The sequence below is a fragment of the Lindgomyces ingoldianus genome, assembly GCF_010093535.1.
Source record: "Lindgomyces ingoldianus strain ATCC 200398 unplaced genomic scaffold BDR25scaffold_8, whole genome shotgun sequence".
NCBI lineage: Eukaryota > Fungi > Ascomycota > Dothideomycetes > Pleosporales > Lindgomycetaceae > Lindgomyces > Lindgomyces ingoldianus.
This window is the reverse complement of record NW_022985169.1, coordinates 770,833-790,294: the sequence shown is the minus strand read 5'-3', so window position 1 is coordinate 790,294 and position 19,462 is coordinate 770,833. Positions and strand designations below refer to the sequence as shown.

The window sequence follows — 19,462 nt, the reverse complement described above, 5'->3', positions numbered from 1 at the left end:
GCATGTAGAAAGACCTATATTCTAAGATTAAGTCTCGATCTCTGAGTCTCCGAATATTTCCCAATCCTGCCGTGCGACTTGTGAGAGTGAGGAATAGTCTACCTGTCGGGACTTCCTTTGCAGTGCACGATAGTCTGCCTAGAAACACCATTTTCCTTGCCGGGGGTGAATTTGAGAAGCCCTGGGGCAGGATCTCCACTCCAGGCATGATCAGGGCTCAGCAAAAGCAATTTCGATGAATGAATACCAAACTGCAGAGCAATTTCCTCCGCTTGCCTTGTGGTTTGTCGTATCTCTTCCTCCACATCGGGTTTCACGATATTCTGGGACAATGCGGCGACCGCCGATAAGTAGTTCACAATCTGGGCTTTCGATGTTTCCCTATTCTTAGCCATCAGCTTGTACGTAGTGCTGTGCGAGTCCCCAGTATCCTCGTTTCCAATGTGACTGACACCTTGGAAAGTTGTCGTACGCCAACGGTTTGCAAGGCGGTCGACCTCGAAAATGTTGAGATCAGAGCTACCAATCGGATCTAGCAAGTGATTTAGAACGGCCGCCGTGAAGAAGGGAATCTCTGGATCTTACCTGAATTTTCGCCACCTTGACATAATCTCCTCCAGTTATTGAAGGCAGCTAGGAGTTCTTCGTGCACATTGCCAGGACCAAATGCCCCGAATCCAAAAGGCATACCAAAAAAATGGTCTTGTAGGATACCCCAGATGACGCTCTTCACAAGATAGTGGCCCTTCCCTCTCTTATTTCTCTGAAAGAATCCGTTCGGGTCCAAGTCTGAGTCAATGTTGGCATCTGCTGGGAACCTAAACTCTTGCCGTTGTGGTGAAGCTATGGAATCCACGAGGCGATGCATCTCAAGAAACCTAGCCTTTAATTTATCGTCAGGCCACTCCTGGCTATCATCTTGGTTCACGAGCAGCTGCCCGATGAGCCTGTCTCGCTCGGCTTCGTGACGTTCTCTCATTGTTGTCGTTTCCGCCTTATGATCGGACAGTAAAGTCTGAGTCTCCACCGTGTAGTTATTCTGCATATTGTCAACTTCTCTTTTGTGCTCCCTCATCAAGCGCTTGATGGCTTGTTCATTCTGCTGTTTTTGACTTTCAAATGCGGTCTCCCATGCAATCCTCTGGTCTCGCATCTTAGTTTCTAGATCGCCCATGCTTGTCGAATGTTGCAAAGTCAGGGTCTCGATCTCGTCCTGATGGTTTCGTTTTATGCTATGCAACTCAGAAAGCGCTTTGGAATGTTTTCCTTCCAGCTCAGCTTTCGCCTTTAAAAGTCCCTGGCGGTTCTTCTCCATTCTTTTGTATGCATCAACTTGCTCGTTGTACGCCTGAGTTTGCTCGGTAAGTTTCTGTTCCGTTTTTCGCTGCTTTGCGCGGACTCGTAACGCCCAATCGAATAGAGCCTGTAGGGGCTCCTCTTTGCTCCAGAATCCCCTTGAGCTGGATTCGCCAACCCCATCGAGAAACTGCTCGATGCGCGTGTCGTATTCCTTTCGCACATCGGATACAGAGACAGGCGGCAGATTGGCCTTTGTGCTTCGACCGAAAACCATGACAAATGAGTTGAGGGACAGTATTTTCTTGATACCTTCGTTGATGAATTCGAGATTCAGGGTGGGTCTAAAAATTAGCTCAAGGTCGGAGATTCGGGATCTGTCCTCAGACGAGACACCGAAATCTGCCTTGTGACAGAATTCTGCTTTTCTATATGCCCAGTCACACAACTGATAAGATTGGCGCATTTTACGTGGAGAGGTCGCTCACGCGCTATTATTGAGTGGAGGTGGCTGAGGCGCTTGTGCAGCGCCATGCAGGATACATCCTGCAGATGCTCCCTGTGCTCCCACGTCGAATCAGCGGCCTTTTTTTACTGGCGCAAGGTGATTTGGAGCCACACATCTGCGTCGCTCATCTTGGCTCAACGCCTGCAAGTCGCCCAAGCGTGAGCCTACCTCGTGCAAATGCGTGTATAATCTTTCATTGACTGAACCAAGGAATCTAGAAACGAACTTCCCATCAGACCTCACCAGTTTACAAGACACGGAATGGCAACTCCAGCAAGCCTCACCACTTCGAATGGTCCCCCATCAGATGGCCCCCGGATCATCCTCGGAATCGACTATGGCACGACCTATACGGGTACGTAAAGGAACGCATTTCCGCAGGCGTCCACCGACTAACACCCATATCTGGTAGGCCTCGCCTGGGCGCAGAAACGAGGGGCTCATGATGTGATCTCTGTCGATAATTTAAATGTCTTCAAAAAGTGGCCAGCCCGCAGCGAGTCAAAAGTCCCATCCGCAATATCCTACTCATGGAGCCCCAATGGATGTGCTCAATGGGGATTTGACATAGATAATGATGCAAAAATCTTCAAATGGACCAAGTTGGAGCTAACAACACGCGATTCGGTGAAGGAACTCAAAGTTCTCCTAGATCTCATGAATGGACTAGAATTGATCCAGAGAATGGGCAAGGAGAGCGAGGAGGTCGGATCAGAGGAGGTCCCGGATCATCTGACAAAAAGTCCTGAGAATGTCTTGACCGACTATCTAATGAAACTATCGAGAGAGTGGTATGAACACATGCACAGTGGCGGAATTAACACTCTTGCGAATGTACCGTTGGACCTGGTTATCACACATCCCGTAGTAAGATAACCCCGCCCAAGTTCTAGTTCTTGAAGTAACGGCAGTGCTAGAACTGGTCCTACGAGGCCTTGAACAAAACGTACAGAGCAGTTATGGCAGCTTTCCCGAAGAGAATGTATGGAGGTTTACGACATGTTTACATGACAACCGAGCCAGAAGCCTGTTCGACATATACAGTGCAAGAGCTCCTGAATAATAGAACGAACAAATTGATTCCAGTCAGTTAAGTCTCTCGAGGGAGTGTGAATTAGGCTGACGTAAGTGTACCTAGGGCGACTGTTTCGTCTTGTGCGATGCGGGTGGTGGAACAGTAGTAAGTTCAGGTCTCACTATCTACCTTTGTCAGCCGGGAGTAACCAATTACTTTTAGGATGTCGCATCTTATGTTGTGGAGAGCCTCCAGCCTTTAAAGCTGACTCGAGTCGGAAATTTGAAAGGCAAGCACACCTCCACTTACCTCTAAAATCACTTTAACCTATTTAAGAAGATATGCTTATCCGTCATCCAGGCAGGGAGTGCGGAGCCACTTGCGTGGATCGAGAGTTTTTGGAGTGGTGTTCCAAAAATCTTAAAAGAATTCCGAGGAAGGACATAATCGAAAGTGACTCGACCTCTGGTGGTCACTTTATCGTAAAGCCAACAGGGAGATGGCTCCTGGATGAGTTTGAGAGGAACAAACATGCGTTTAGTGGAGTTGAGAGTGCCGATATTGAACTTCCAGAGGATATTAATGATGCTTCAGGAGCACCAGAGGACGATGACAGTGATTCGGGCATGATATCAATTTCCACGGAAGTCAACCCTCTATGGCCTGCTGTTCATCAAACTAACACAACACAGACAAGAGCTACTATCTATGTTCCACAGTTCTGTTATGGGTACCGTCGAACTAATTAAAAAGCAAGTCATTGAAGTGCGCAAGCTCACATACGGAGGCGGACCCTGCCATGTGTCTGTAAGATCTAACCCTTGCCGTACTGGTATGCTAAGTGTATCTAAACTGCATTATTAGACCATTTTTCTCGCTGGTGGGCTTTCCTTAAACCCATATTTGGTGAATAAAGTTAAGGCTTTTGCGCGGGGAAACGGAAATATTCTGGTTTCTAAACCAAAAGATGGGTGAATAGTCAAACTCGAAACTTGGCAGGCTTTTGCTCATATGATCTAGGTGGAGTGCTGTCGTACAGGGCGCTGTACTGACGGGTGCTGGGGTTGGAACTCAAATTCCCCCCAAAGTGAGCCAGGTTCCGCGCTACTACGGGATATGTGTGAACCAGGTGTATGAGGATTTCAAGCATGGGGACCGTGCGGACGTTGTCATCGACAAATATCACGGCAAGCGGATGGCTCGGGATCCCATGTCCTGGTTGGTTAATCAAGGCGATTTGATACTCCCTGGGAAAAGCATCACGAGGAACTTTGCAGTCTTGTGCAAGTTCACCCCCAGAGACTACGAGGCCCAGGGTGTCGTTCGAATCACTTTCGTCGCCGCTCGCGCTGATCAAGGAGCCCCAACAAGGTTATCAGACATATCCAAAAGTAAGTCCTCATCCAGCTTATGATCTCTTAATTCCATGATCGAAGCTGATATCGCGTCTCTTTATAGGTACCAATACTGTCAAGTACATGGATGTTCCGGTAACAACGTTCGACATGAAGTCGCTTTCCCCTGAGAAGTTTGCACAGGGAAGAGGGAAATACTTCTCTGTGCGAGTGAACGTCAAGATTCGTGTGTCTACTAGTGTCAAGGTGGATATTGAGTACAAGGGGCGAAGTGTATATTTGTACGAGTCGTCACTGTAGTTAGAATCTAAAGGCTGCTGCACTAGCGCCCTTCGCAGTAAATTGTCAACAAAACACTAATACGCGTAACATGTACTGTAAATTTGAAAGTATAACGCGTAAGAAATTCGAGACTAGGGCTTGTGATATGCTAAACACCAACCCCACAAGAAACGTGACCTGCATTGGAGTATACTCATTGGATGCCTCGTGGAGCAGGCAACCACCATCTTGGGGCTAAGAGGGCACTGTCCCGAGGGACGTGCGTAAGCTTTGTGCATCATGCAAGCCACTACTTTTGCTTCGTTGGGCTGACAGGTCTCCAGTCGCCGAAACGCACGTCCCGTATTTGAGCACCGCCCCTCCCCGTGCCGCTTATCAGTCCTGAAGAGCGGAGAACGGTCATGGTCAAAGAAACATAAGTGCAGTATCGGCTGAAAGGCTGAGGAACTTCCAATGGAAGGCTGGAAGTTTGTGAACTACTCCAGTTTATCACCTCTTGTTGCGTTAAGTCTGACTACTGAGCGATGGGGACTTGAGCCACTGCCGGGGAACCTGAGAGCCAGCTACGGATACTTAGATGATCTAAGGGGCCGAAACGACACAAGTCTCTCCGCTTGGAAATTCTCCTACGGTTGCGCTACAACAAAAAACGATTTGATATACGAAATTGGCGGGTATTCCGTTGCCAGCAATTACTCCACAGTCTCTGTCTCCGATCAATTCTGCTCCAAACCTCAACGTTGCGGTCAATCCACATGCATAAATCTCATCGAGGGCATTGGTAAAACAACGGCCGGTCCAGCAAAGTCCAACATCCTCAAACTTTCATACGGAATTTCAGCACTCATTACCATATTATCCGGTATCATCATGGGATGCTTCTCCTCCAAGGTAGTAGAACCAGATGAACAACCTCGTCCAGTTAGACCTATCGACAAGGTGGAGAGGACTTATAACCCACCCGCAAAAACCCAAAAATCTAAAGACCCGTATTTTGTCTCAGCACCCCCAGAGGCAGACAAGGCAAAAGAGATCGCTCATTGTGCCGACCTCCTACGACAAATGTACAGTCTAGACATTTTGATATGGACAGCGGAGGATAACGTTGGCAGTGAAAGGGCTGAGCAAGCCCGGCAAATGGAAAAAGCGGATGCTTTGTATAATGAGATTCAACGGATAGTCAACGGGTGGAGAGATGTGTCACTGGGGTACTTTTCAGGAGATGAGAGGAAGTATGTCCATGAGATATGCACAGCTATGGACAAATACGGTAGACGAGGCTACCGCGGAGGCGTTCGTAGATAAAGCTTCACAGGGGAAGGGACCGAGAATATTTTATACACGCAATGTAAACAATAGCAAAATACAACGTTCAATTTCCCGTTTCTAGTGGAGCTCCCGCACCAAATGTGGAGCTGAGATTCACAAGTGGATCTCACAAGTGATCCGGCATATAAGCCTCATCTTCTCGAGATTCGCTAGGGGTGGCAGTAGGCTTAAGAGCGATTGTCACTCGAGCGGTGGCATGCTACGTATTCGTTAGACTTCGTCGACTATCACTGTAGGTACAGTTTATCAGTAACCACCAGTTCCCTCAAGTTCTAAAGTCTCCAACCAATCACCCTTTATGCATGGTAGAAACAGCTCCAAATCAATAATTCGTTCCCTTGCCACCTCCTACCCCCAGTTCCTAATAGCCCGCAGGACTACAGATCCTAGGATTATTGTAGGAATCGGCTACTGGCTCACAGATACCGGTAGGATAATATGCATGCTGAGCTACTTATGCTAATTCTGTCTGCGCAACGTCTAGCTCTAACCTGGACGCAAACGTGGGGTTCAGGGTCAAAGTCTCTTCACGTATCCGGATTCTACGGTTTTAGAAATTATCTAGGTCGATGCGAGACTCGAGTCCCTCTACAATTTCCTATTCTGATAGCAAAAATAGGCGCTCTGAATAGGGTTTGACATCGACGAAGACTTGCTAGTACATCGATGGAAATGCTTGAGCTGACTCTACGTAGTCGTAAGGAAGAGTTTCTCACGCTAAATGAGTTGATGGCTAAGTTCCATCCTCTCTGCATGCTGGGTCGAAGTGGCTCCGAAGAGTCCTCGAAACTCCTTAGGCATCTTTCAGACTGCACTGAAGGCCTATTGGCGGATTATTTGGGATGAGTAGAGTAGACGTGCTATGACCATATGAGTTCTACAGGGTTACATACTCTCAACATCGTTCCCATTGAACTTGCGTCTACTTGCCCAAATGTGCTCTTTTATGATTAAATCTAGAATTGAAAAAAGTCTAGTTACTAAAACATAGGAGTGGCCTCACTATGACAAGAGAGCTCCGCAAAGCAGCACGAACTCCTTTCTCCCTTTCAACTTCCCCACTCTACATAAAGTCTTCCTCATTCTTCCTGGACCGGACGCGACGATGCTGTGTGCTATTCAAGAACTCACCCAAAAGGAATGTGCTTCGCCAGTGCCGGTAAGTTGCATTCGATTCTGCTTGTAAATACACTATTCTCGACTAACAAAACTGGGACAGAACAACATTATTCTATTTTGTAATGCCTATAATGTTACCGTAGAAGGTCAACTATATAGTATAGAAGATCTCCAAATATATCGTAAATAGAGCTAAGGTCATCAAGCCAATTGATCTCGAGCGACTTAGCCATCCTAATAGGATTGAGCTCTCCAAAAGTATGCGCGAAAATTTACCCACAGCTCCTTGTAGAATCATCTCACAATGGAATAGCGAAGCCGTGTAGAACAAACCTCATCGATTCGACGTTGCCTAAATGATGTGTTGCGTTTGCCAAAAGGTCAACCTCTCAGCTAGCACAGCAGAAGGATATATATAGACGGATAGCTGTATGCGACATGATGCGAAACAAAAATGAAATTGACAGGTCTTGTATTCGGAGGCCAATATGCCGACGGCGGGCTTCGATTTAGCACCAAAGGGGAGACTGCTCTTAGACGAATTTAAGAAGCACAAACGAACCCTTAGAGGAGTAGGATGTGCGGACCTTACAAGATTTAGAAAATAGGCCGACAGCCGCTGGTAAAGAAACTGGAATGTTCTCTATCACTGCGTATGACCGGCCTGTACAGGCATATGCACTATTTTAAATCTAATCAGAGAAGAACTAAAGTCAACGCTCCACCCAACAATTCAAAGAACTAAGAATTTGATCCGAGCTCAAATCTTGGATATTGAGAGAGCATACCGCAAACGTACTCAAAATCGTGTTTCGGCAAGTTATTCTATTCGCGCAGTTCCATCGGTGTTTAACTAATCTTATCATCAGGATTATATTTCTTGCTGGAAGTCTTTCCGCTAATGCTTGTTTTCTTGGCAAAATCAAGGCTTTTGTGATTGGAAATTAGAACATTGAAGTACTTACAGAACAAGCCTGGTAGGTCACCTTCCACATATTATAAAATTCGAGTTGAATGGAAAGCGCACAGCCGTACTGCAGCGATGACAGGTGCTACTGACCACCACTCATGTTAAAGTACAATTACCTCCTAAGCCATTAAAGAATTATACCTCAGATGAATTGAGCCTCTTGGATTCATCATGGAAGGCCCTGAGTGAGTCCATATGGATTCTTTGGCACCTACCTCCCTAAATGCATTTGGTGAAGGGATTGTTAGAAAGTCACTTAATGTAGAATATATAATTAAAATCTCAATTAAACTAACATCTTGCTAGATTCAGACCTAAGGATTCTTAAGTTAGCGTGAGATCATTTCTTGTGAAGCTATTAGGAGCACCAAAGCCATGAGTAACTGAGTTGATGGCTAAAGGAGCGTAACTAAGGGTTTATATACAAAAGAGTGAGCTAGGTAGTATGTGGTTAGTGAATACCACGAGCAGGTGGTGGATTTTGGAGGGCTCCAGCGAGCTCCGTAACTGCAAACATTTCTCTTAATATTGGAACACCTGATAAGCTGATAACTTTGTGGAAGGGTTCTATTCCGTGAGCACAATGTCGACCTGGCTTGGCCCGATTGAGCAAGTGTGATTGCCCTTGACTAGAGAATAGATGTCCCCACTAGTCGGACTGAGCAAGCAGAGGTGTTCCTTCCCTTTCCCCATCCTCGATGTCTCTTTCTATGAATCGGGGTTCCTCTTCACCCCATACTTTCCACTGAATATAAGAATATCCAAGAATTGGATAAAACAAGGAGCTAGGAATATTAGCTGGGACAATTTCCCTGACGATATTTGCGACGCACACCAGTAGTACCGAGGCCATTGCAAGTTGCGCATGCCGCCATGGGATTTTCTGAAATCCTCTCCCTTCCGGCCACATAAGCGTATCTATCAACAGCCAAACCCAAAGGACAGACGCGAGGACGGTCTTGCTGGCCTCGAATAGTAACGTCGAAATTTTGGTGGGAGATGCTTCTGGTTGTATGCGGACGAGGAAAATAATTACTGTAGTCAAGAAAGCAGCCAGAGCCGGAGCGCTTGAGACTGCTGTCAGCGAAACTAGGAAATTCGGGTAGGCAGAATGACTGACAATACACTATAGAAAGTTTTGGGGCCAATCCACATCTGTAGAAACAGGTTATACCCGAGAAAACACACAATTAATATTGCAACGATAGCCTGGTAGAGCGCGACTGTTCGTAGCACCCGCCGCTCGAAAGAGCGGCCTTCGGAATCGTCCATCGTTAAGTACGATGTTTAGGGAGATTAGCTTATATTGAGAAGGCAGAAAGAAAGTGAAGTTTATCAGACGAGATATTAAGAGATCTAATGGCTTTAAGAACTTGAATGGCTGCCTGATATCTGAAACAAGAAGGATTGCGGCATTGTGAGTGTGCACTGCCCAGTTCTCTTAATTGGGTGGTGCTTATTAAAGACACTACTGTGAGTGCCGCGAGAGTTTTCGAGCTTTTACATTTTAAATTTTATGACTAGGGCTCCCGTGATGAGTTTATACAGGTTGGAGACGTTACTCCCCTCTCGCATCTGATACACTCTACATGCGCCCGCAGACATTTCTCCTTCTACCACGTGCTTCTAAACCCTCACAGATCTGGACAACCACTGATCAAACAACCCAAGCTCGGATAGGGGGCCGGACTTCGTGAAGCGGATAGGCAACCACACTGCCCTCCTGTGCCGCAATGTTGCCGTGTAGTGACAGGATTGGGACGTTACTGTGTGTTTTATGTAAAGTTGTTTTCTCCCCTCCTCATATATAGAAAAAAATTTCCTGCCTAAGTGTTTCTTAATGTGCGCATTACTAGGGATGGCTTAAAACCTTCTGCTGTGCTTCTTCCTGGTGTTTCGCCCCAAGGAACATGGTAACGACAGCGAAGGATTTGACCTAACAAAGTTATGATCATCAAGCAATCAATGCACAGAATTATTCCCTCAACTCATCGTTACGCCTCAGATCTTCCTCCTCGTTCCTCTCCGCATCTCTTGCAGCCACATCACAGCACCAACAAGATCGGCATAAATGAACGGCCTATTAACACCGTATACAGCACCATGCGCTTCCCGCCATTTTCCGCGCCAGCCTTCATGATCCATCTCTTGGAATGCTCTATTGCACATTAATTCTTTGCATTTCAATGCCTCGCGCTTTAGTGTTTGGCCGTCCATCCTCATTCGCAGAAACCATGGATGGTGTAAACGAATATCTGGACGCTACATCCGTAGTCCCTAAGTGCATCAGCATCGTCCGCCGGGTAGCGAAAACCAGAGGCATCCAGAGCGCGATGCGTCCATCAATTATGAATCCCAGTGAAATACCATTCAAGCACATTTGGTGCTGTATACCGGCCAAGCGTATTTCGGAGGCCAAAGAAGCTCTACATACTGGAGATGAAGGAGTTGGTGTGGCCAACAATGTGGTTCAGTTATAGTGAAGATATATATGCGTTGTTGGAGGCTATTAAGGTGGCTTTCGTAGGTTAGGGACTATTAGTTATTGGTTAACCTGGGTCTTGCTCAACCTGAGTCTGATGTTTCGCATCAAGAAGAGGACGGATATAAAGGCAAACCCAGAGAGAAGAGCCTCGAATATGGCTAAAAGGTTTCCGCTGCATGTTGCGCCAAAATCTCATTGTATACCTTACATTGTCACGAAATCCTCATGTGAAAGTCGAAAAACCGACTAATACAAAGTAACAACCAACTTCTTCGCCGAAACCCCCTTCCTAAGCAGATCCATAGCTTCCTGCACGGAATCGAGACCTAGCCCAACAATTTGTGGTTCAGGTGCAGGTATAAATTTCTGCTGCTCCAGTGCACTGGGCAAGAAGTCTTCGTAAACGGCTTTCCCCACCTCATTTGCCACCAAGTCGCTTCCATTGATGATCTTGGTGCGGACACTCTTCATTGTTGCCTTGATATTTCCTGAAATGACTGTGCCAAGCATTGAGACTATAAAAGGGAGAAAGTCCAAGACACGCTTCGGAAATGGAGGCATATCGAAGGTAGCCTGAGCGATGAACTTGTTCCCCTTACATGCTCCCATGATATCTATGCATGGTTTGAAGGCGCCAGAGCCTATGCTAATTGCGCCTGCAGCGGATCGTTTTTCGAATGCTGAGATGATGTCGGGGACAACGCTTGCGCTTCGATAATCAAAGACTTCGACGGCACCTAGCTTTTTGAGATATTCATGGTTTTTTGGCGAAGCTGTTGCAATAACCTCATATCCTGCAGCCGTCGCTAGATGAATAGCATTGCATCCCACGCTGGTAGAGCCGCCCCAAATCAGCAGCGTCTTCCCGGATGGAGTCGGGGAGATAGTGGGGAAAGGAAGAGCGAGATAGTCTTTCTGAAAGAGAGCGCAGGCCGCTGTCGATAAACCTAGTGGCATTACACACGCCCTCTCGTACGACATGGATTGTGGGATAGGAGAGGTCATGTTTGGACGGACAACTGTAAATTCTTGGAAGCCACCCTCGCATGCTCGATTCACCCGTTTGTCCAAGGCGACCGCGTGGGCGACAACACGGTCTCCTACCTTGAAGCGCGAGACGTCCTCTCCGACCTCGACAATCTCGCCGGCGACGTCGGTACCCAGGATGAAAGGTAACTTGACCCACGAAACCACCAAGCTGGCCGCTTCCTGGATAATGTAGTCGTAGGAGTTGATGGCTACAGCCGCGTTCTTTACAACTATCTCATCTCTTCCAGGCGAAGTGTATGTGGATGTTTGAAGTCTTAGAGGTGTAGCCTTGGCAGTCAGAAAGGCGGCATTGTTGGAAGGAGTCATTTTTTGGAGGCCACAGAGGAGGAGGGTTGGAGGATGCTTGTAGGAAAAGCGATGACCATTACGTCCCTTGTCTATTATTTATATTCATTTTCTCTTTAGGGCGTAAGACCAAACTATTGTCAAAGTGTGAGAGTATCATCTATCTCTCTGAGGCCCATGTGCTAACCTGTTGTCGTATGTCAGACAATAAAACGAGGTGCAACTTTCTGCAGCCTTGACTGGGGCACGAATATCGGTCGGGCAAATAAGTTTTCAATCCGTTCCTGCCTCAAATGGGGATTAAAGAATAACCCCGAAAAAGATGGACGCTGAGTGGATACAAGTTGGAACTTTAGACATTGACGGGCACTTTTCCGGAACGGAAGTCTTCAGATTCGCTTTGGCGGGGGATCTTCATGCCCGACCTTTCCCAGGGACGGGCCGATGGCACGTGACTGTCGGGTCGGTAGTTGAGCCGAGGAGCCGCGATTTGAAGGACTTGATTTCAACCAAGGATCGAAATCACCATTTTCATCATCACTACGATCAGTCACAACTACAGCCACAGAAACACATCCGGGAAGGAGTCTCTTTCCTTACAATGCTTCTTTGGGCTATCCCGCACGTTGACGGGAGACTCGCGCTCCCAGAACCGGAGGTCAACGACATTCGTGGACCCCAATTAGTTTGCAGCAGCGAAGGAATACCGAAAGAAACTCTCTAACGCTCTAGAAGTCTTGAACAGAACCACACCTTTCCCATTCGTGACAGCGGATACATGTGCTAGATCGCTCAGCCACGTCTGGGTCCTCCAAACACTGGTATCTCAGAATACCCCAGGCTATTGCCACCAAAGAAAATCTTTTAGGATGAAGTAATTATGTCGGAAAGTCCACGAATAGTAAAGACAGGTCCCACAATGCCATTTCTGGGAATTTGCCAAGGCTTGTGTTTTTAGACCCCAACAACCCTTGGTAAATATTCTCAGACTCTTGAGAGCGTTCCTGCGCATGTAGGTCGCCATTGAATTCATGTGCCGTAATTTGGACCGACCCCGTATCTCATGATCCCTTCCTACGAAAGGGGAGGGACATCTGGCAGCCGAGTTCCAACCCCAGTCAACTTATCCATTTCCCAGAGTTTCTCCCTTCCTGAAACTATCCGTACTTCTTCCGCATGGGAGTTCCAGGAATTGCCTATATAGCTGACGACGCCTCTGCTGTTGAACCAATTATGCGGCTTCTAAATCAACGCTCGTATTATTTACCCGGATTTACCAGAGCAGAAGGGCTCGGCCACAAGGCTTCTTTTGTAGAATTCTCCGACTGGACGACGATCGCCATCTTTTTGTTTGATTGCCAACCTTCCATGTCCAATTCAGGTAACTACTTTAACCCCACAAAACACTTTATTTTGTACAGTTTCGTAGCATCTACAGACGGGTTCTTCCGAGAGGAGGCAGATTGCAATATCTTTTCCACCGTTCCTGCGTGTTCACCATGCTTTTGCCAAGTCTCTTAAGAATAGAAAATTGCCACTTTGAAAGCTACAATATACTTTATACAGTCTCTTACGTGGCGGGTACGACTACTCTCATGAAGGAAATACCCAAGAAAAAGTCCTGTTTGCACGGCGGCTTCTATAAAGAGTATTGTCAAGTACAAAGACTGCAAAGCTTCCAAGTCTGATTCGACGTCCATCCTGAGCTTCTCGGTATTATGCTTCTCTTGGCCAAGTCTCTTGCTGTTCTTGCAGCATTGCTGCTCAACTCCAGCGTCTTTGCACACCCTGGACATGATGTCTCCGGGGAGGTGGCTCAACGTGCGACGTATATTTCGACCGCAGAAAAGCGCTCGTTGTCCCATTGCTCCGCCAAGTTAAAGGAAAGAGGATTCCAAGATCGTTCAATTGCTCGACGGCATGAATTGGTTCAAGCTCTCCGAAAGAAGCGTTCCCTCGAGGTCCGTGATTTCAGGACTGCACTCAATACTTCCCATCATTCGACCGAAAAATATACGGCTCAGACGGACCCTGGAGTTATTTTTGCTGGAAACAGGTCTTGTATTCTCTCACCTGAGGTCACTGAAGGCCCATATTGTACGAGATCCATCCTTGAATGTGTTGCATTGGCTGACTTCAAGCTGCTTAGACGTCAGTGGAGAGCTCGTGCGCCAGAATGTAGTAGAGAAGGAGAAGGGGGTACCGTTGACCTTCGAGGTACAAGTCATCAACATTAAGACCTGTGAGCCCATGAAGGGAGTGTTGCTTGAGATGTGGCATTGCAACAGCACAGTATGTCCAAGGTCCTAAAACCCGCTAAGCCATCTGCCTAACATCTGTAGGGTGTGTATGGTGGTATTTCGGGAGGAAACGCAGCTGGTGTCTCCGATGATCGCGAACTTAACAACACCATGTTGCGCGGTATCCAGCCAAGCAAGAAAGATGGCGTTCTACTCTTCGACACCATCTTCCCAGGGCACTACGTTGGCCGCACTCCTCATATCCACGGTAAGCCCACTGTGATTATCCTTCATGCTCTTTCTTCTTTGCTGTCCTTTCGGTTAGGCTGACGTTCTTACTTTAAGTCATGGCTCACCTCAACGCCACTATTCTCCCGAACAACACCGTATCTGGAGGTACCGTCTCACACGTCGGCCAACTCTTCTTCGACCAATCCCTTATATCCGCTGTTGAAGCCACAGCCCCGTACAAGACCAATACCCAACCTCTTACGACGAACGAGCAAGACTTTATCATGGCTCAAGAAGCCGAAACTGGAGACCCGATTCTCGAATACACTCTCCTCGGTTCCAAAATCGAAGAGGGGCTCTTTGGTTGGATCGCTTTCGGTGTCGATCCGACTGCTAACCGGACCGTGAACGCCGCGGCTAGCTTTGGAAAGGATGGAGGAAAGGCGAATCCAAATCCGTTTGGACCTGGTGGACCGATGCCTAGCGGAGGCTTCCCGGGAGGATTTCCAAGTGGAATGCCGTTCCCTCCTGGGTTTACTGGATTCCCATCGGGGTTTCAGCCCCCGTCCGGGTTCCCAGTGCCCACGAGCTTTCCCCAACCCAGCGTGAGTAGCGTTGCCAAGTCGAAGACGACGGGCATGTAGGGAGAATGTTGCGAGGGATTGTAGGTAGTGTTGTAGGAGAGAATAGACTTAGGGAAGACTATGGATATGCAAGGTGACCCACTGCGAAAATGTAGGTAGGGAGTGATTATGAGTACCGCTTGAGAACTGAAATGCACGTGGAAAACCGCGGTCCTCGGTGAATCCTCATCAAGCCGGGCGATTTACTGAAGTGTGTAGGCGAAATGAAGTAATTACAAGAAACGCAAGTTTTAATACGCAACGATTTTATCTGGCGAAAGTAGCGAACGTATCATCTAAATGTATAGGTGAAATAATGAGAGTAAAGACCTCAACGCATCTGGTTACCCAGTTAGTAAGAAAGTCTTTAAGGCCGTTGCCAGGAGATACCAGGGGATTGAGATTCACGTCGTGCCTCCCCCTCCCCTGTTCCCTTCGTCCTGCCTAGAGAAATACCATGTCACTCCATCAACCGTATCCTGCTAGGACCAGCAACTAGATGCACCATACTTGAGATCCATAGTGTTTCGGTACCATAGTGACACGCCAACCAGAGCTTAACGGACTTACAGAGAACCTTAGTACACTCGCGCAACACACCATACCGGCCATCACTGACGAGCTACAGCAGCTTGGGAGCCTCCCGGCCTTCAGTCAAGGCGCTCAGATTCTCGCAATGCTTTAGAACATTGACAGTCGATTGAGGAATATCGAGAGCCGACTTAATACGCTGGGGAAATGGGTGGGACATGTTGCAACCCTCACTGTTGCTGTCCAAGTGGATGTTGTGAACATGGATCAAAGAGTGTAAGAACGCAGGGTTTGATTGGAAGCATCGTGAGTATGTCAAACCTTTTTATGAGTAGATGCTAACAAGGATTAGGAACTTCGGCAATACCGTTATTATAAAGAACATGAGCATTTGCGATCCAATTTTCACATTGGCACTTTTCCTCACCACGCGATCACCAGTCCGCCAATCGCTAACTTCCCTTCAACACCCGCAGCTCCGAGGAATTCGACTGGTATATGCTCCACACTCAGGAGAATCATGAACCATGAATCATGAACCATATCAGCTGACTGGGAAAATAGTCCGTGAACTGGATCGGATTCTGGCCGTTCTTGGTCAAGTCCTCGCGATGCGAAAGTTACTTAACTTCTAGATATCATTGGAATCCAATTCGCAGAAGTGCCCTGCGAGTACGGTACATTGCTAGCTTAGAATTGCGCTTAGAGTCGGCGTCTATAAGTCTAAACAAGGTGTTATCGGATCTGCGACATTGATCCAGGTTTGGGGGTACATCCTTATTAGATCGATGAAGGCGTCTCTGGAGTGATTGGGGTTTGCGATACCACTAGTAACCCAGTTCCTTGGATTAATTCTACTAAAGGAAGATAAGCTTGTTCAGAGCAAGGAATAGGAATTAAACCTTAATGCAAATGGTGGTTGAAAGGTGACCCGGTACTTAAGGCCAATGAAGAAATGTCCTCAGCAATGCCCGATTCTTGATCCAGTCGCATCATTTCCTGTTGCTGGCTTTGGGGGCATCAAACCGGAAGCGATACAAAACGTGCGGATGCCCAGGCGGTGTTGGAGGTGGAAGTTGCACTCGAAGTGGTATGGGTATGCTGACTCATATTGTGCCTTGCAAAAAGCTGGTTACAGTCAAAATTTTCTGCAGAATGGTCAGGAAAAGGTACAGTAGTGCTAAAACAAGAGATATTCTTACTCAACTTAGCATTCCTCTGCAGAAAACTACATTGCTTCTTCCTCTTCCCCTTGTTTTTAGCAATATCTTCTTAAGATTATATTATTGTTTACTTTCTAGTTTCGCAGTTTGTTGTTCATCCTTTTTTACCTGTACCCGTGCCTGTGGGCTTGGTAGTACAAGACGTGCGCAGAAATTCTAGCTGTAGCTAGCTTTTTGCAAGGCACAATATCATCGATCCCGCACTTTTTCGGCAGGGCTCCCCACCAACTCTCAAAGCGAAACACGCCAGTGTCCTCACCAACATGCGTGTCGCACAAGCCTTAATTACGGAGCCTTTATGATCCCGATCGGATACCGACAGACATTAGCAGTGCATCCATGGGGGCAAATTGTTATTGTAGCTACAACTAAGGCGCCAACCACCGCCCGATTTGTCCGCTTCTAAGCCATGGAAATGCTGCTTCTACTCCTTGGATTCATCAAGATATTACTCAGTTGTATGCAGGGCCAGTCCTACAAGGCCCCTTTGGACTTTTCTTCAAGTTATTACCTTCGTCTCAGGTTGCAGATGAAGGGAGCCCCCAAATCCTTCGATATCTTGCGTCACCAATCCCATCGAGGCGCAGCTATGACTCGTCCCCCATTTATTCTCTTCCGCCTCTGCGGTTCGAGCATCAACTCTTCCGCTAAGCGGTTGCAACTTACTCTTGTGCGAATTCTACCTTCAGTGATTCGCGCACCTTATCCATCCTTCGAACCTCCTGGGTAGTGTACCCGAATATTCCGCCAAGCTCACGTCCTTTAATCAAGTCCGGATCTACTCGCGCGCTATTCTTCTGTGTTTCAGCGTCTAATTGAATTCACTGACTACAGTTTTATGCATCTCTCGCAGGTACAACTTCGCCTCAACGTGTCCAGGTGGTGTGTTTTCGGCAGATTCCCATATTAGATGTGGTCCGTTCATGCCGTCATTACGGACTTCGCAGTTGTCGGACCTCGCTAATAATACCATTTACGAGAGTTCGCATCGATCGCTGTTCGCATTGTGTACCCAGCCTTGCCCGTTTCTAGTACGGCTATGTTTTCGTGTTACAGACGTCCCACAAAGGCAAGACAAACAATGCTATTGCCTCCACCCATAGAGCCCATTTTAGTATCAAAGCGCCCTGCAGCATGCTTACTACTGCCGACTTCCGTTGATAATCTCCTCCCTCCAGACCTCCCATTAGACCTAATTCTAGCTACTGAGCAGTTTCGCTTCGAGATTTCCTTTACCAAATCTTCATGAGGCATTCTGAACAGTAAGTGCACCTATGTCGGTCAAGGCAAGAGCGCAGATGAAGGCAATACACCACATCCATGCTCGGCAGTCTGTTTCATTACCACCTTCTCCAGCGTCGCCAACATTAGCGCAAACCGCCTCATCGTCCAGCACACCATCAGCGACTTCTGCGCCGCCGATATCCCAACCAACGGCAGTTATACCCCTTACTACCACATTTACTCCTCCAGCATCATGCACCGAGCAACGCCTCTCCCAACTGCCTCCCCCGGGTTACCTGATCTGGGCCAACGAACCTATACCCGCAGTGAACCACACTTCTAGTGCATGCTATCCTAGCGAGTTCCTTAAAGCATATCAATCAGTTCCATCCGGTATTGTTGGTTCATCCGTGGTGCCTGCTATGAGCCCTTTGGTTTGCCCATCAAATTTCTGCACAATGTTCGCGGGCGATGATAATTATGTTGCATGCTGTCCGTCGTAAGTTTTCTAATTCCGTGCTCGGCAAACGTCTTGACAACTAAGTCATTCTAAGGGGCTTTCAATTCCACCGCCCAGATGTGACGGTTGACCCAAAACGACCTGGATATGGCGGTACGTGCTACAGTGACTTCACTGTGAGCTCAACCTACGCTGTTACGGCTTATAATGTGAGCGGGGCAACGAATCTTGCTATATGGACGGCAAGTACTTCAGGTCGGGAACTTTAGCAAGCATAGTCTCTATTCACTATCTGACAGCCTTGCAGGGGCTCAAGCTTATGCTCATCCCATCGACGGATTCGCAGCTACCACTCCAAGTCTAGGTTGCCCTACACCACAGGCAGTTTCACAAAGACCATCCCGTGCGACTGTTGCGGGTGCAACCGTTGGTGCCCTAGCCGCGATCGGTTTCCTCCTAACGGCCGTCCTAATTCTCCTCCGCTTTATTCGCAACCGCCGGAAACCACCCCCACTAAAGATCCAACATATATCCCACGACATTGCGGTACGCAACGGCCATGCACTAGAAAAAGAGGGGACTGTCTTCTTTGCTGAGATAGGCATTTCACACAAGACAGAGAAGTGGGGACATAGATCGAGTCAAGTGAATGGTGGGCAAGGTCCGTATGAGATGAGTGGTGACACAGTACCTGAGTTGGATGCAGGTTACGATGGAGTAAAGGATTTTGAAAAGGAACAAGCGGCAGACTTAGAGAAAGAGCGGCGGAAAATATTAGCCAGGGAGGCGAACGGAAAGTAAACGGCCAGCTTCAATACATAGCAGCAAACAATCGCCCTCGAATACGTCTCGTCTCTAGCCTAAAACAAATACTCAGGCCCCTCCAATTCTGGTTGCACATCCTTGTGTCATTCCTGCGACCTGCTTCCCCACCACACAATCGCAACTAGACGAAACGGAGAGAACGGATCGAATCTACTTGCACTTTCAGAAATGCGACAATTAGCCCCATTCCCGGTTGATAATAGAGATATGAGGAGTTTGAGTTCGGTCTAAGGAGTCTGCATCATACTCTCCATTCGCCATGTATATATTTGCTTCTTTGCAAGCTTGATGCTTGAAATGCACATTTTCACTATCCTGATGATTCAGCATTCGTGCGCTGTTCTTCGATCGCAATTGGTTCTAAATTCAGCTTCTCCAGGGACGCGAAGCCCATAACCGCCTTTCGTATAT

General features: G+C 47.5%; 7 protein-coding genes across 7 annotated transcripts; 4 read left to right on the top strand and 3 right to left on the bottom strand.

Moving 5' to 3' along the window:
- Positions 1-33: 33 nt before the first annotated feature.
- On the bottom strand, positions 34-1,762 carry BDR25DRAFT_341027 (uncharacterized protein; the record flags this gene model as incomplete). The annotated part of the gene is made up of 2 exons (XM_033693569.1): positions 34-532; positions 586-1,762. 2 exons carry the CDS (start codon positions 1,760-1,762, stop codon positions 99-101), a joined length of 1,611 nt encoding a protein of 536 aa, XP_033550582.1. The 3' UTR covers positions 34-98.
- Positions 1,763-1,990: 228 nt separating this feature from the next.
- Positions 1,991-4,474, top strand: BDR25DRAFT_341026 (uncharacterized protein; the record flags this gene model as incomplete). The annotated part of the gene is made up of 10 exons (XM_033693568.1): positions 1,991-2,159; positions 2,217-2,671; positions 2,722-2,889; positions 2,943-2,984; positions 3,042-3,108; positions 3,180-3,462; positions 3,512-3,626; positions 3,684-3,790; positions 3,840-4,210; positions 4,278-4,474. The coding sequence occupies exons 1-10, from the start codon at positions 2,066-2,068 to the stop codon at positions 4,472-4,474; spliced, it is 1,899 nt and encodes a 632-aa protein (XP_033550581.1). The 5' UTR covers positions 1,991-2,065.
- A 373-nt stretch (positions 4,475-4,847) lies between these two features.
- Positions 4,848-5,785, top strand: BDR25DRAFT_341025 (uncharacterized protein). Its single transcript, XM_033693567.1, has one exon. It carries the CDS (start codon positions 4,910-4,912, stop codon positions 5,759-5,761), a length of 852 nt encoding a protein of 283 aa, XP_033550580.1. The 5' UTR covers positions 4,848-4,909; the 3' UTR covers positions 5,762-5,785.
- Positions 5,786-8,523: 2,738 nt separating this feature from the next.
- Positions 8,524-9,146, bottom strand: BDR25DRAFT_341024 (uncharacterized protein; the record flags this gene model as incomplete). The annotated part of the gene is made up of 4 exons (XM_033693566.1): positions 8,524-8,619; positions 8,708-8,963; positions 8,995-9,029; positions 9,063-9,146. The coding sequence occupies 4 exons, from the start codon at positions 9,144-9,146 to the stop codon at positions 8,524-8,526; spliced, it is 471 nt and encodes a 156-aa protein (XP_033550579.1).
- Positions 9,147-10,605: 1,459 nt separating this feature from the next.
- BDR25DRAFT_332550 (putative quinone oxidoreductase) lies at positions 10,606-12,620 on the bottom strand (the record flags this gene model as incomplete). The annotated part of the gene is made up of 2 exons (XM_033692760.1): positions 10,606-11,629; positions 12,613-12,620. The coding sequence occupies 2 exons, from the start codon at positions 12,618-12,620 to the stop codon at positions 10,606-10,608; spliced, it is 1,032 nt and encodes a 343-aa protein (XP_033550578.1).
- A 729-nt stretch (positions 12,621-13,349) lies between these two features.
- BDR25DRAFT_386607 (extracellular dioxygenase-like protein) lies at positions 13,350-14,809 on the top strand (the record flags this gene model as incomplete). Its single annotated transcript, XM_033698018.1, has 4 exons — positions 13,350-13,791; positions 13,844-13,986; positions 14,037-14,202; positions 14,280-14,809. The coding sequence occupies exons 1-4, from the start codon at positions 13,413-13,415 to the stop codon at positions 14,807-14,809; spliced, it is 1,218 nt and encodes a 405-aa protein (XP_033550577.1). The 5' UTR covers positions 13,350-13,412.
- Positions 14,810-18,065: 3,256 nt separating this feature from the next.
- BDR25DRAFT_197584 (uncharacterized protein) lies at positions 18,066-18,649 on the top strand (the record flags this gene model as incomplete). Its single annotated transcript, XM_033684355.1, has 3 exons — positions 18,066-18,265; positions 18,321-18,481; positions 18,534-18,649. Coding segments are annotated over 3 exons (477 nt in total), but the record flags the coding sequence as incomplete, so codon positions are not given.
- Positions 18,650-19,462: the final 813 nt, after the last annotated feature.